The 13,973-nt window shown below is 38.9% G+C and overlaps 1 protein-coding gene across 1 annotated transcript; it reads right to left on the bottom strand.

Moving 5' to 3' along the window:
• Positions 1 to 11,099: 11,099 nt before the first annotated feature.
• Positions 11,100 to 13,606, bottom strand: LOC107822257 (eukaryotic translation initiation factor 5A-2). Its single transcript, XM_016648781.2, has 5 exons — positions 13,374 to 13,606; positions 12,061 to 12,183; positions 11,898 to 11,954; positions 11,742 to 11,816; positions 11,100 to 11,443 (listed from the first exon to the last, which is right to left on the bottom strand). Exons 1-5 carry the CDS (start codon positions 13,494 to 13,496, stop codon positions 11,342 to 11,344), a joined length of 480 nt encoding a protein of 159 aa, XP_016504267.1. The 5' UTR covers positions 13,497 to 13,606; the 3' UTR covers positions 11,100 to 11,341.
• Positions 13,607 to 13,973: the final 367 nt, after the last annotated feature.

The raw sequence follows: 13,973 nt of genomic DNA, 5'->3' as shown, positions 1-13,973 counted from the left end.
CGCATTGCACTCTTATTTCCTTGAACCGGTTTTGTCCCAAATGAGTTTTTCGACAAGGTTTTTAATGAGGCAACAGTAAATCGTGCTAACTTAGATTCGAATGACGGTATTAAATCGGAGTTAATGGGCGCATCAACAGTATTCGAGCCCTTTCAAGATCGACCTCAAACACTTAGGGCCATCACCCTCGGGTTAAGGCTCTTAGCAAGGAAAGAAGGAAACTTTGTACTTTAATAGATTAGGCTCGGTGGTTAGGATTTATTGTAAGGGCCAAACGGTCAAGTGAACCATGACCACATAGGCCACCTTAGCCATGATACAAGCTTTTACACACTTTCAATCATGTACTTTACACATAGAAATGAAAGAAAGTTTCCATCTTGCTATTACGTATTTTTGCCTCTTAAAACATAGATCCTAAGGGCTACCCCTATCTGGGGACTATCGAGCCCAAGGGCTACCCCTATTCGGGACTATTGAACCTAAGGGCTACCCCTACTGGGGGACTGTCGTCCAAAAAATATTCGGGCAACTCGGGCTTCCAAATCACGGAGGCACAAAACCTATTAGGTAGTGCCTAAACACAAAAGGCTACTGCCACCCTAAAAAATGGCTCGAAGATGTCTGAAGCTCATAATTAGAAGCATCGTCTAAAATCACTTAAGCATCTTGGGAAAACTTCCGGTCACACCAAGTTTTCAAAGCCTCAAACAAATAAAGTTTCATCGAAGTCAGGCTCCGTTTGAACCTTTGAAAAATGAACGACTTATTACTAAATTTGATTCTATGCTAAGGCATTAGAAATATTTGCAAAAATATAAATTATGAAAAGATGCTAACAAAAGTAGAGACTTGAAATTGCCAGAAAGGGAAATTTTATATATTCCGGAATGTACATACAAAAGCCCAACAAAAACGGCCTCCAAATGAACAAAAAACATACACGATACAAAAACTGAAAAAGTTCTAAGGCATTCATGTCTGATCTTCACCGGGGCCCGACTCGTCGCCAGAACTGTCGGAACCTTCGGATCACTCAAAACCCTCGGAACCCTCAGTACCTTCAGACTCGGAAAGTTTTTTCTCCTTGGCCTCAAGCTTTATTTCTTCCTATATCTAGACCGACAGGTTGAAGCCTCGGGCGTGAATCTCTTTGAGGGTCTTCCTTCGAGACAGTCGCCTCATATATTCGGCATTGGTCTTCAGGCGGGCCTCGTCTACTTCGATATCGGCCTTGTATTTGGCCAACATCTCTTCGACATCGGCAGAGGTTGTATCCAACTTGGACTTTATTGCCTCGAACTCTTTACCGAGGGCGTCCCGTTTGGCGACAGCTGGGCTCAGTTGTGCTCGGAGTTCATCATTCAACTAGGACCGCTTGTCATCATTCTCCTTTGCCACCCAAAGTTGAACCTCTACTGATTCCAGCTTTGCCTGGGCAGTTTCTTTCTCCAAGGCTAGCAGGTCCATTTTGCTCTTCCACCCATCGGCCACGGCTTGGATCTCATTCATCTCGGTTCGTAGTTGGTCGATCTGGTCAATTTTCTATTGGACCTGCGAGGTTTTGTCATTAGCCACTACGACTAGTTCCTCGTTTCTAACTTCAAACACCTTTACTGTTACACCCATATTTTTGTACGTGAAAGCACATCGTAAGTCAATTGATGTAAGCTTGAAAATGAGATCCTCTTTGAAAGTATATAAAGTGATTTAATGATGTTACGTCTCATTTTTGCAAGCCTTTAAGAGTTATCATTCGGGGATAAATGTTTCTAAGGGGACATGTTGTTACACCCCGTACTTCAGACGTCACTGTCATTATAGGATTATCTAAAGTAAACTCAAAAAGGACGAAATCCTTCTATAAGGATAAGAAAGGTTTACCGAAGTCTTAAGTAATTTAAGATGAATATGAGACTTTATAATCATGATTTAAGTGATTTTAAAGTCATGATATGACTATATATGATGTTTGGATATGGAATATAAAGTTTGAGAAAAATCAGATTTAAGTTGCGAAAAAATCGAGTTAAGATTTGCCTTGTAACAAGCCGTATTGAGAAATTAATTCGTAAGATTTATGATATCATTTTGGGACATATATCATACCAAAATGAAGGTATATGAACCTAGTTTCCAACGGTCCAAACCATTTTTTCATACGATATCGGAGTAAAGAAACATGAATTTTTAAAGTAGGGTCGCCAAGTCACGTCGTCGCACTTCGGAGAAACTAGCAGGCTTATAGGCCATGTTGCGAGGCAGTTTTCTCCCAATATATTGAGAGTTATGGGTATAAATTTATATTGAATTAAAGTCCCATGTGTCTAGTTTCTAACTCTATAAACCGTTCATCAATACGATATCAGTATAGAGAGATATTTGCGTTTTTGAAAGACTGCGCAGGAGGCCCCTATGGGACCTACTTGGTCGGGGCCCGATCTTCACTTATTCTTATCTCATTTTTGGGATGAGCTTTGCTCATTTTTCCTTATCCTTTCAGACTCACACTATCCAAACCCTCCCAAACAGCTCCCCAAAGGCTCCAAACAAATTCCAAAGGAATATACCATAATCAAACATCAAAAGTTAGCCTAACTGAAGAAAAGAGTCTCTATGGTGTCGTGATATGATTAAGGGTGGTTGTAAGATAAGGGAAGATTTGGTTCAAGTTTTTCCAGATTCTTTAAGGTATGTATAACACCCTATTTCTTGGGATTAATCTTATCTATGTGTTGGTTAAGTTATTGGATGAAGATTACAAGATAACACTTGGAAGGGGAAGAGTTGTTGTTATCTTTTGTTGGGTTGTTTTAAGGCTATATATATATATATATATATATATATATATATATATATATATATATATATATATATATATATATATATGTTGTTATGGCTGAAATTTCAAGTTGTATCTACTGCCTAAGGTATGTAAATCATGTTCTTGGTTGTACTTAAGGTTAATCATGTGTTGTTTGAGTTGTTTGAGTTAAAATCTTCAAGATAAGGAATCGTTATCTTTTTTGTGAGTTGTGTTGAGGCTATATATATGGTTGGTCGTGGCTGAAAATTATTATAAATAGTTTGATTATGTTGTGGCTGCTGTTTTTAAGCTTATCTATATTCTAATTTAGTAGATTGAAGAAGATAACATGAAAAATAAGAGGTTGACGATAAAGGTTAAGGTGCTAAGAGTGTGGACTATTTTTGAAGATTATTCTTATGATGTTTTGGGATGAAAATGATATGGTAAGCATAAGTATGATATTATACAAGTTGTAGGAAGATTCATGGAAAAGAAATTGGATTAAATTATATTTTTTTATTGTAAATCGAGCTTGCCGCTCAAAATGGTTGTTGAAGTAATCAGAGAGTTTATTGTGAATTATATTGTTGTTGTTTGGGTTGTTTGGTTACTTTTAGTAACTTATGGGATGTAGTAAAAACAGGGGAGGTGCTGTTCGTTTTTTGTAGAATATTGGTTTTCAAATATGAGAGTTAAAATGCTTATATGATGACAGCGAAGTCAGGTTACTCATTGTAGACGTAAGAAGATCGTATTGAGCTTGGTTGACGATTAGAGAGAAGATTGCAAAGGTATGTTAACGTTAAACCTTTCTTCATTTTGGCATGATCCCGTAACTACATGAGTTTGATAATGAGGCATAAAGAGAAGTTCGTATTCCTGAACTTATGTACATTATCCTAGTCTCATAAGTTACAGTATTGTCTCTTATCGGGACTTCATATTCAGTTTAGTATTGTCTTCTTTTAGCCAAGAGAGCATAGAGTATATATATACACAGTATTACAGTATTTTCACCACCATCGAGCTATAAAATAGAGCATAAAGTGTATATATATATATACAGTGTTACAGTATTTTTACCACCATCGAGCTATAATCGGTGGGCAGGCCCCTATTGGGCAACCTCTGATCAGATGGTAAGTTATATACAGAGCCTACTGTGGCCGAGCGCCTATGAGCGAGCCCAGAATGGCCGAGATACAGAGCCTTACTATGGCTGAGCGTCTATGAGCGAGCCTACTACGGCAGAGCAGTTACACATATCGAGCCTTATAGTGTCGGACAGTTATTTTACTTACTATATTGAGAGAAATGAGTCAGTATCAGCAGGTAAGCATATCTTCAAATTATATTTGACTCCCAGGTACTTTTAGTTATTATATTATCAGTTCAGTTTCAGATTTCAATTATCTTATTGCCTTACATACTCGGTACATTATTTCATACTGACGTCCCTTTTGCTGGGGATGCTGCATTTCATGCCTGCAGGTCCTAATAGACAGTTGGATAGACCTTCTCAGTAGACAAAGTCAAACATCATCTTGGTTGATAAGCTCCACTTCCTCGGAGTTATCAGGTCGATACCTTGGAGTCCATTTTATATATACAGGTTTGATGGGTAGGTCGAGGCCCTGTCCCGACCATGATACAATTCAATTATTCTTATAGGCTTGTATACAAGTCCTGTATATTTTTTATATCAGTATTGTGGCTTTACCATCCCTATATAGATATTTAGTTTGATATTGCTGGTTGTAGACGTTATTTTCAGATGATTCAGAATATGGACTCATCGGCCTAAGTTGAGGGTTACCCTCCAGAGTTCACAGTTACAGAGTGGTACGCTCTGGCCGAGTATGGCACCGAGTGCCGGCCATGCCTCTTCAGGTTTGGGGTGTGATATTTACCTTTTTGACCAGGTCGGCATGTTCCCGCCTCAAGGTCGAAGCTTCCTTCTGAGCCCTATACAGCTCATCTTGAAGGTACTTGACGGCCCCGTCTTGTTGCTCGCTGAGAAGCTTGTACATATCCTTCTTTCGAGCCTGCTCCTTGAGCTCGAGCTCGAGCTGATTGACCTCGGTGCGGTACCGGAGGAAGCTCGCATGGTGAAGTACTGAGGCATGCAAAACAATGGAGGTCGTGAGATGTCAAAACCTAAGTAAAATTCAAGAGGACATAATGATGCCTTACCCGGTTCAGCGCCTGCTGCACCTTATTCAAAAGATACAGCACGTCCACCTCGTTTATTTTTGCCTGTTCCTCCTCGGTCATCAGACATCGGAGGTAGCTGGCTATGCCCACAGGAGCAGATAGAAGTCGGGCAACCTCCGGGAAAGTAAGAATAACCGCTCTCTTACATTCAGGGTCTAAACTTGGAGCGGGAAATTGATTAACCAATTTTGGGCTCGAACTAGACCCACCAGCTTCCGAAGATACATCCTTCTTCGGGACTTTCAAGTCGCCCAGCCTGAAAAAATCTTCCAAAGTAAACGAATCCACACCATCGAAGAAGGAATGAATGGGGTCGTATGTACCGTGGAATCCTTCACTTGACTTATCTTTTACTGCTTGGGCCTCCTCAAGCATGGACTCGGTGTAAGAGGGCGTCCCTATGATTTCTATCACGCCGGTTGCTTCATTCAGTATAGAGCCGTCTTCTCAGGGGGTCTCGGCCTCCGTCTCCATCTCGACCTATTGAGTCGGAGGGAGGTCGGTCTCACGGTCTGCCCCCTCGACTGTGGCCTGCTCCCCGGCAAGGGTCGATCCGTGGGCAACAAAAATATCATCTTCTTTAGACTCATCCCTGAGCCGGAGAAGTGAGTTAGAATCCAGCACCCGGGAGCTAGTGCTCTTCTTGGGCTTACGAGTCATCCTCTTCTTTGGCTTCATCTCAGAGCTCGGGGAGCCCGAAGACTTTCTTTTCCTCTTCTTCTTTTCCCCGCGGCAGCCCGGGCTATCCCATAACGGAGGGATCAACGAACAAGGACACATCCCCTTACAAAGGCCGAAGAAATGTTAGTATGATATGAGGTAAGGACACAATAATAGCTATTCGAAGGAGAACCTTACCATGAGAATGGGCCTCCCATTGGCCTTTTGAAAGCTTGCGCCATGAGCGCTCGAAGTACGACATCTGCTTGCAGATGCCCTCGATCCACTCCTTGAACCGGGAGACTGCATTTGGAACCCGGGCAATAGCTGCACAACCACAAATACGAATGATAAGGATGGAAATGAAGAAAAATTGACACTTAAGGAAAGGTTGCACTTACGAGATGCATTCCACTTCTCGGGGAATGGCACAAACTCGGGAGGGATCAGATCTTCGGTCTTCACCCGAACAAAGCGTCCCTGCCAACCTCGATCTCGATCCTCATCAATGCTCGAAAAGGGGGCCTTATTGGCCCGGTGAGTAAGCTTGATTAGCCCGTCCCCCGAAAAATTCGAGGACTGTATAGACAGAGAAATTGTTCGAGGGTGAACCTAGGAGACTCAGTTTTATTCATAAAATAACGAAGGAGGATCACGATCCTCCAGAGATACGGGTGGATTTTCCCCAGGCACACCTCGTATCTCTTGCAAAAATTCAATATGACTGGGTCTACCGAGCCCAGTGTAAAGGGATAAGTGTAAATACTTAAATACCCCTCCATGTGGGTTGTGATATCGTCTTCAGTCCCGGAGACTACCACGTCCTTATCTCCCCATTTACAGTCTTCTCGGACAGTATGGAGGGTATCTACGGTGACAGAGCATATATATCTCGATGCCCATTTACCTCGATCTTGTTTGGACGAGGCCTTCTCGACCTTGAAGTCGACCGCAATTGAACATCCCCGGGAATAAAGATTTTCAAGGGGGATCGGGGGCCGGTTCGGTGGCAGCCGACTCGGTGGTAGCCACTTCAGGAGAAGCCATCTCGAGGACAACTATTTCGGGAGCGGCCGCTTCGGTACCGGTGATCGGATGGGAAGATGAAGAGGCAGCCTGCTGAGGAACTGACTTAGAAGTTTTAACCATCACTATCTGAGAAAGCTTGAAAATTTAGAGAAAAAGTATGGAGATTTGAAGGAGCAAGTTTAAAGGCTAAAGAAAAGAGTGTGAAGATTTGAAGATTTGAGAAAAATCTGGGTAAGAACCTAAGAACAATTCTGAAGATTTGAAGATCAAAGGGAAAGATATGAAAGTTTGAAAGAAGTTGATGATAGCTGGAAATTAGAAGGTAGAAGCTTGATCGGAAAGTCGAAAAAGAGCAATGGGCAGAAGCTTTTATAGGGAAAGCACGCGACGCTTCGCATTCAGAGGCAACCAGCCAATGGTTGACATGTGTCCGAAGTCAGAACGACGCGATTGACGGGACATTTCAACTTCTTCGTCGTTTCGGTTGTGTAACGTACGAAGGAAGGAACCGGAGACCATTAATCGTTTCTCGTCGTTTCGGCAAACCTACTCTCTGAGAAACAAGGGGACTATCTATATACGGTTAAAAACGGGGCCAATGAGCACCCCGATTTCTCGATAGGGCAAACGAAGCAAGGACATAACTATAAGGAACTAGAATCGAAGCTTGGAACCTCTCGTACCAAGCTCCGAACAAAGCACCTGCCACCGGAGCCATTGAGATCACGCCCCCCAGATCCGGCTCGAGCTCCAAGACCTCGAAAAGCATTACCAAACGTCCGCACACGATGAACAAAGGGTCGTGATATCCGTGCCCGACCGGATATCACGACGTAGATCTCGGTATGTATCGACAGCAGATCAGTGATTAACGAAAAAGGATATTTTTACCTTTTTTAGAGTTATACTAGGGATGAAACTCTACTACTGTATAAAGGGAGTGACTTTTATTCAAGAAACATATTGTAACACGCATATCAAGGTAATATACACTTGTTTTCTCTACTTCTAAAGTTATTCAAAGTTCTTATTTTTGCTCATAGTTCTTCATAAGTATTTGGTTCTGAATCGAGGGCAGAACAATCACTAAGCTCAGATTCGACCTCGGACCTAACATCACAACTGGTTTGGTTATTTATTCTCTCTTTAACTCACTTATTTAACGTTATTGATCACTTGTATTAAATTAATCCACATATCCTTAAAATCGCGTATAAATTCAATTGTTATCCATTTTTAGGGATAAACACATCGGGTTCAATTGAACCGATAACTTTCGAAATTATTATACTCTTATTAGTTTATATAACTTAAATTTTTATTTCCAGACACATTGAAATTGAGGAATATAAAACAAATGAAAAAATAAGAATTTTCAATTAGATACACTAATCGTATAAAATAATTTATATTATTCAACCTTTTATAATAGATACTTACTTTATATTTCACGTTATTTGTAATTGTCTTTTAGATAACGGACCAAAATTTTTCAATAATGAATTCAGAATAAAATAAGCGAGATCCGCAAAGTTGGAATTTGGCAAGTTGGCTTCAACTTGAGTAGAAAAGAACTTTAAAAAAAAAAAAAAAAAAAAAAAAGGTACACATGATATATGGTTATGTCCTGATATCTGGTTGGTAGTTGAGCAATCATTTCGTAGAATAAAATTAAAGCACAATTATCCTACATTTGTTAGATCACTTTTCAAATGGGATAATGCTTTTATATCCCACGTTTTTTGTTAGTGCTAATGGACAACCCCCTTATTTGGGCTCCACTAAACACTTCCTCTTCATTGGTTTTTTAACTTTTAAATAATTCTACTTAGAAAAATTTAATTGGAACCATGCATTTTAAAGCTTCAACAAATCTAGTTCAGCAGAGACGAGCAGCGCAACAAATTGAAACTCTGTAGTACGAGATTTAATATACTTATTTGGTTTTCAACTCGGTGCCCAAGGTCCTATGGAAAATGTTTTTCTACGCATGTTTTTGTTATTATTGTTGTTGTAATTTTCAACTCAACGTTTAGTGTTTGGTATTTGTTTTGGGACTCGACTAATTCGAATTCACATCCGAAAGTCCCAGTTTTGGAAGGTAAAGTGCTCTCCACCAAAAACGATTTCATATTCAGTTTGAACCCGAGACCTCTTATTAAAGATGAATGAAGAAGCAATTACTAATCCACTGGCCACCGCAACCTCTTTTTGATCGTTGCCCAGTCTTGCAATCCAATTTACAACTAGTTTCAAGCAGTTACTTTATATTCTTATTGAAAATGTGATTTGCTGTAGCTTTAGCTTACTTTGGGAACACTCTCAAAACCGTCGGTACATTTTGAACTCTTTTTTTTCTCTTTTACCTGTTTTAGTAAAAACATCGTGGTACGCTTATACCGTAAATATCTGCTACAAAAGTCGAAACATAACTTACCATATAGGAGCAGATTGCGCTGAGAACAAATACAAAATATCTGAAGCCACATATTGTTGATTTACTTAAAAGTTTAGAAATTTCAGCAGATAAGATATGGATAACTTGTTCATCATTCTCAGTTATATTAACATGCCGTATGGGGCACGTAGGAAATACAGACAATTGTTTCCCTGTACATGAAATAGTTTCTAGAGTGCAAACCAATATGATTGGTAACAAGTGTCGATTTAGTGTCTAAATTTAGGTTGTAATTTTAGGAATGGTCACTCAACTTTCACTTTATTGCACTAAAGTCATTGAACTATATTTGTAATAAAAAAGTCGCCAAAATTATTTTTTGCAACCATAAAGTCAGTCAACTTTACCTAAATATTATAAAAAATATCTTCTTAATGTTCAACTAAGTATATTTAACCCGATTACAGTGGGTTCATCTGCACGGCTGCACCGGCAACCAAAATGCATTTTGTCTAAAAGACAATCTGATTGCAATTCTAGTTCTATGCTGCTGAAAATGAACATTAGGGGTGTGATTGGTATAACGGAAAATATTTTTCAAAAAAATATTTTTTTAGAAAACAAATAGTAATATTATTTATTTTCCGGTGTTTGGTACGCGTAACTCATAACTTTGGAACTTTAAAAATTTCGAACATGTAAACCGAAAAATGAAAAAACTAAAACTGAAAATATATTTAAAAAAATATTTTTTTCGGGCGGGGGAGGGGTTGCAAAAAACGAAAAAACATAAATTTAAAATTACAAAAAAAAAAAAAGTTAAAAAAAAAAAAATTGTGCGGGGTGGGGCTGGGGTTTGACGAGGTGGGTGGTGCAGAAATACAAAAAAAACAGAAATTTGAAGTTACAAAACAAAGAGTTAAAAAAAAAAAATTGTGCAGGCGTGGGGGTGAGGGTGGGCATTGCAGAAAAATGAAAAATGAAAAATTTGAAATTACAAAAAAAAAAAAAAAAGTAAAAAACAAAACTGTGGGGGGGGTTAAAAAACAAAATTGTGGGGGGTTAGTAGGGTGGGTGGTGACAAAAAAAATTGAAAAAACAAAAGTCTTTTCTGAGAGGGGGTGGGGTGGGTAAACATGGGGTGTTAGGTGTTGTGTGGGGGGTGGGTAAACATGGGGTGTTAGGTGGTGGGTGTGGGGTGGGTTGGTGAGGATGAGGAAAATTGAGAAGGAGTTTTGGAAAATGTTTTCCCGTCTCTTAATAAGGAAAACATTTTCCTCCAATTGGAGGAAAATGAGTTCATAAGAAAAATATTTTTCAAAATATTTAAACTAACCAAACACGAAAAAATTGAAAAACCTTCCTACCAAACAAACCCTAGAACTTCCAAACTTTGCCCGACAAAGACGGAAACTGTTACTGGATATTCAATCTTTATGATCTCTTCCTTAAACTTGGATTCGCTAGGATTGAAGAGGGATGGTTCTTGGACCATATTGCTCTCTAACAGAGATCAACACTAAACGTATCTGGAAAACTTGGTAAATGCTTAATTCAATTTAGACACACAAGGTAAATAGTGGCAGCCTCCAATTGTACCAGTATTGTTTTGTTATCATAGATGTAAATTTATGTCTACGGGACATTCTACATGAAGTGCGTCAATTTCTTAGATAACCAAATACGGATGGGAACCCAATTATACATATGATATAGCCTTTATTGGAGAATTAACACAATAATTCCATTTAATTCAAAGGGGAAAGAAATTGGTCTGACCTTTCATTTATGGAACTGTATCTGGACAGGTGAGAACCATTTCATTTCAACTCGTTCAATGATTTTAAAGTGTGGAAGCAGGCTCCCTCATCAGGGTCAAGACATCTAACCTTAATATGTTGAATGATTTTCTCAACATGCAGGAGAAACCAGAATAGTTCCCCATAATATGAAGTAAAGGAGCAGAGCTGAATTGGTGAAGAATGTATGTAGCGGCAGGTAACAATATCCCACACCAAATTTTGAAATAATCTTTAAGGTAGAACAAAATTCAGACAAACACAAGTTAAAATAACAAAAATACGAAAATCTAACTTGCAATGGTCCGAGAATCCTGAAGAATATTCTTGAACAAGTTGGTCCATAAGACCATACCTTTTTCCATGACTATAATATCTATCCAACTTAAGGTGGTAAAGTACTTCGCATCGAACAATCTCCAATCGAGAGATTTACTTGGGACCAATATCCTTCAGGGCACAAATCTGCTCCTCACCCATGGCTGACATGACAGACACGACAAGGTCTTTTCCCTCAGCAAACCCATCCTTGATCTGAATTCAACACATTAAAAAATAATCAGTAACCACATAGTGGTAAGCTACAGTTAAAAAACAACAAATGACAACCAGCCAAAGTCTGAAGAATTCTGTTTAATATTTGCACCATCACTTATTTAAGCTCAAAGACACGAGGTGTCACTCTCGCAAAATGGCATGCTAATAAACTACATAGTACATTAGACATTAAATGAGCTTGTGAAAGACTAGAGGCTACATACAACAACTGAAACAAGCTGCTGCGCACTTTGATCCAAAAGTACAACTGTGCATAAGACAAATTCTTACTAACCTGTGTAAGGAGGTTGTCATCAGTAGGCAGCCTAAGGTCATCCTTGGTGTTACCATTCTCGGTGAGCAGACTCACCTGTAACATTGTGTAGCAACATTAGACTACATCAATCAAAATTATAAAAAAAGAATCAGACAAGGGAATGTAGACACATACAAATCCATCTTCAGAGATGTCAATAAGCTGATAATCTGTACGATTAACATGGGGCACCTGCAATTTGAACACACAATTATTAAATATTAGCACAACTAAACCAGAAAATTGGGGGAAAGAGGGCAATAAACACATTGTGAACAAGAAAAGGGGAGGCACATACATCACAATTGTGTGAAGATGGAACAATATCCTCAAGCTTCTTTCCAGTGAAGATGTCTATAGCGACAAAATGACATTTTGCATGACCATGCTTTCCAGTTTTGGATGTAGAGACTTCCACAACCTGTTATCAAAAGCATCAAAATTAGAGCTATGCTTATAGTAGAATTAATGCAACAATGACTTAAACCCCAAATGCATCTATGATATGTCCTGAAGCAGAATCTTTATGTTACTTGATGCAAATTATCCAAATGTGCCACCATAACTATGACAGTTTAACAAGAAAAAGTTAGGCAGACTAAATTTTAACAGTTAGATATACAACAAACGAAGCTGCATAGAATCCATAACCAGATCTATGAAAAAATTAATCAAACATTAGAAAATATACACACCAACAGTAGTAAAATAAATTTACAAGGTATTTCAGAAGCTAAATATCAAATCCTTTTTTCTCTTCCTCTGCGTCAAAACCGCACTCACCCACCCACCAAAAGACCCTATACACAAACCCAACAGTGGCCCTTTCCCACTCTTGCTCTCTCAGTAATTATCAGATGCCAACAATGCTACTCTATTTTCAAGGTAAGAATCAAATCTACCATAATTGCACAAAACAGACCACTCCAATCACAACACATATTAAAGCAATCAATCAACAATATGAAACTTTATAGCCAATTACACTCCATTCATGCTCCTAATCGCTGGATGAAGCACAAAACTCCAGAACCTCAAATTCCTAAGTTGTATCAAACATACCAAAGATTTTTATGTTGATAACCAAAAAATCCTCAAGGGCAAATAGCCACACGATTGAAAACTCGGTGGGTAATGGGCCAGTTCCTCTACCCTTCTGCACTTAAATACATACCAGGTTTTTTTCTGCAGCAGGGTGTGACATGCTCCAAAGGCACAGAGCATGTGTGCGCTCTTACAAACAAGCAAAAGCCCCATGGAAACATACGGGAAAATATGTTCACCCGAAATAAAAAGAATCTTAATTAATCACAAGTGCTATTAACCACTCAGTCATCAGATCTAAAATCCAGAATAGGTAATCCCTATAATCACTGCATATCCCAGTAAGCAACCATACCCAAAAAAACATACACTAAAAACAAAACAAAAAGATATGAATTACAAAAAACCACATAGCATCAGATCTAAAATAGCAACAGCAAATACATCTGTAACCCCCGCCCGCAAAAACACACACAGATACATTCAATCAACTACACCATAATAACAAATCAGCTGTGTCAAATAAAATTATATGAATGCTTACAAACACTGAAAAGAAAATAAAACCTTGCAGGGACGGCCTTTGATGACGATGTGACCGTTCTTACGGATAGTACCAGCTTGTTGAGGGTAAGTTTTAGATGCACCGGCATCGGCCTTTGACTCAAACTGGTGCTCCTCGTCCGACATCACTGCTAATTTTTTATTTGACAGAGGAGCTAGAGCTTCGAATGTAGTATTATAACGCAGAGGAGCAGAAGGGCGAGAGAGGCGAGAGGCTGCGAAGTGGAGCACGTGAGGGTTTTTATATGGTGGCAAACCTAAACGGATTTGGGTTGATTTCTAGGGTTTCTTTTGATGGATTGATTTGATTTCTTTTGGACCGTCGATTCAAATGTCTTTTTTTATCCCTTTTTCGGGATAAGTAGGATAATATTTTTTGTAATTTGCTCACTAACTTTGTCGCCTTTTAATTTTTTCTTTTCTAGATTATTTTTTCCAAAAATCGAAGAGTCTAAAAGCAGATCGAGGTGTATGAAATTGTTGTTAATACTTCAAACGGAATGTGTATGAAATTGTTGTTGTTTCAAATAATTTACAAACGTCAAGGCGTCAAATATACCCATGTATTTTCGAAAATGGTCTAAGAATACCCTCGTTATACTA

The sequence above is a fragment of the Nicotiana tabacum genome, chromosome 9, assembly GCF_000715075.1.
Source record: "Nicotiana tabacum cultivar K326 chromosome 9, ASM71507v2, whole genome shotgun sequence".
NCBI lineage: Eukaryota > Viridiplantae > Streptophyta > Magnoliopsida > Solanales > Solanaceae > Nicotiana > Nicotiana tabacum.
Note: the sequence above shows the minus strand (reverse complement) of the source record. Positions and strands in the feature narration are given on the sequence as shown.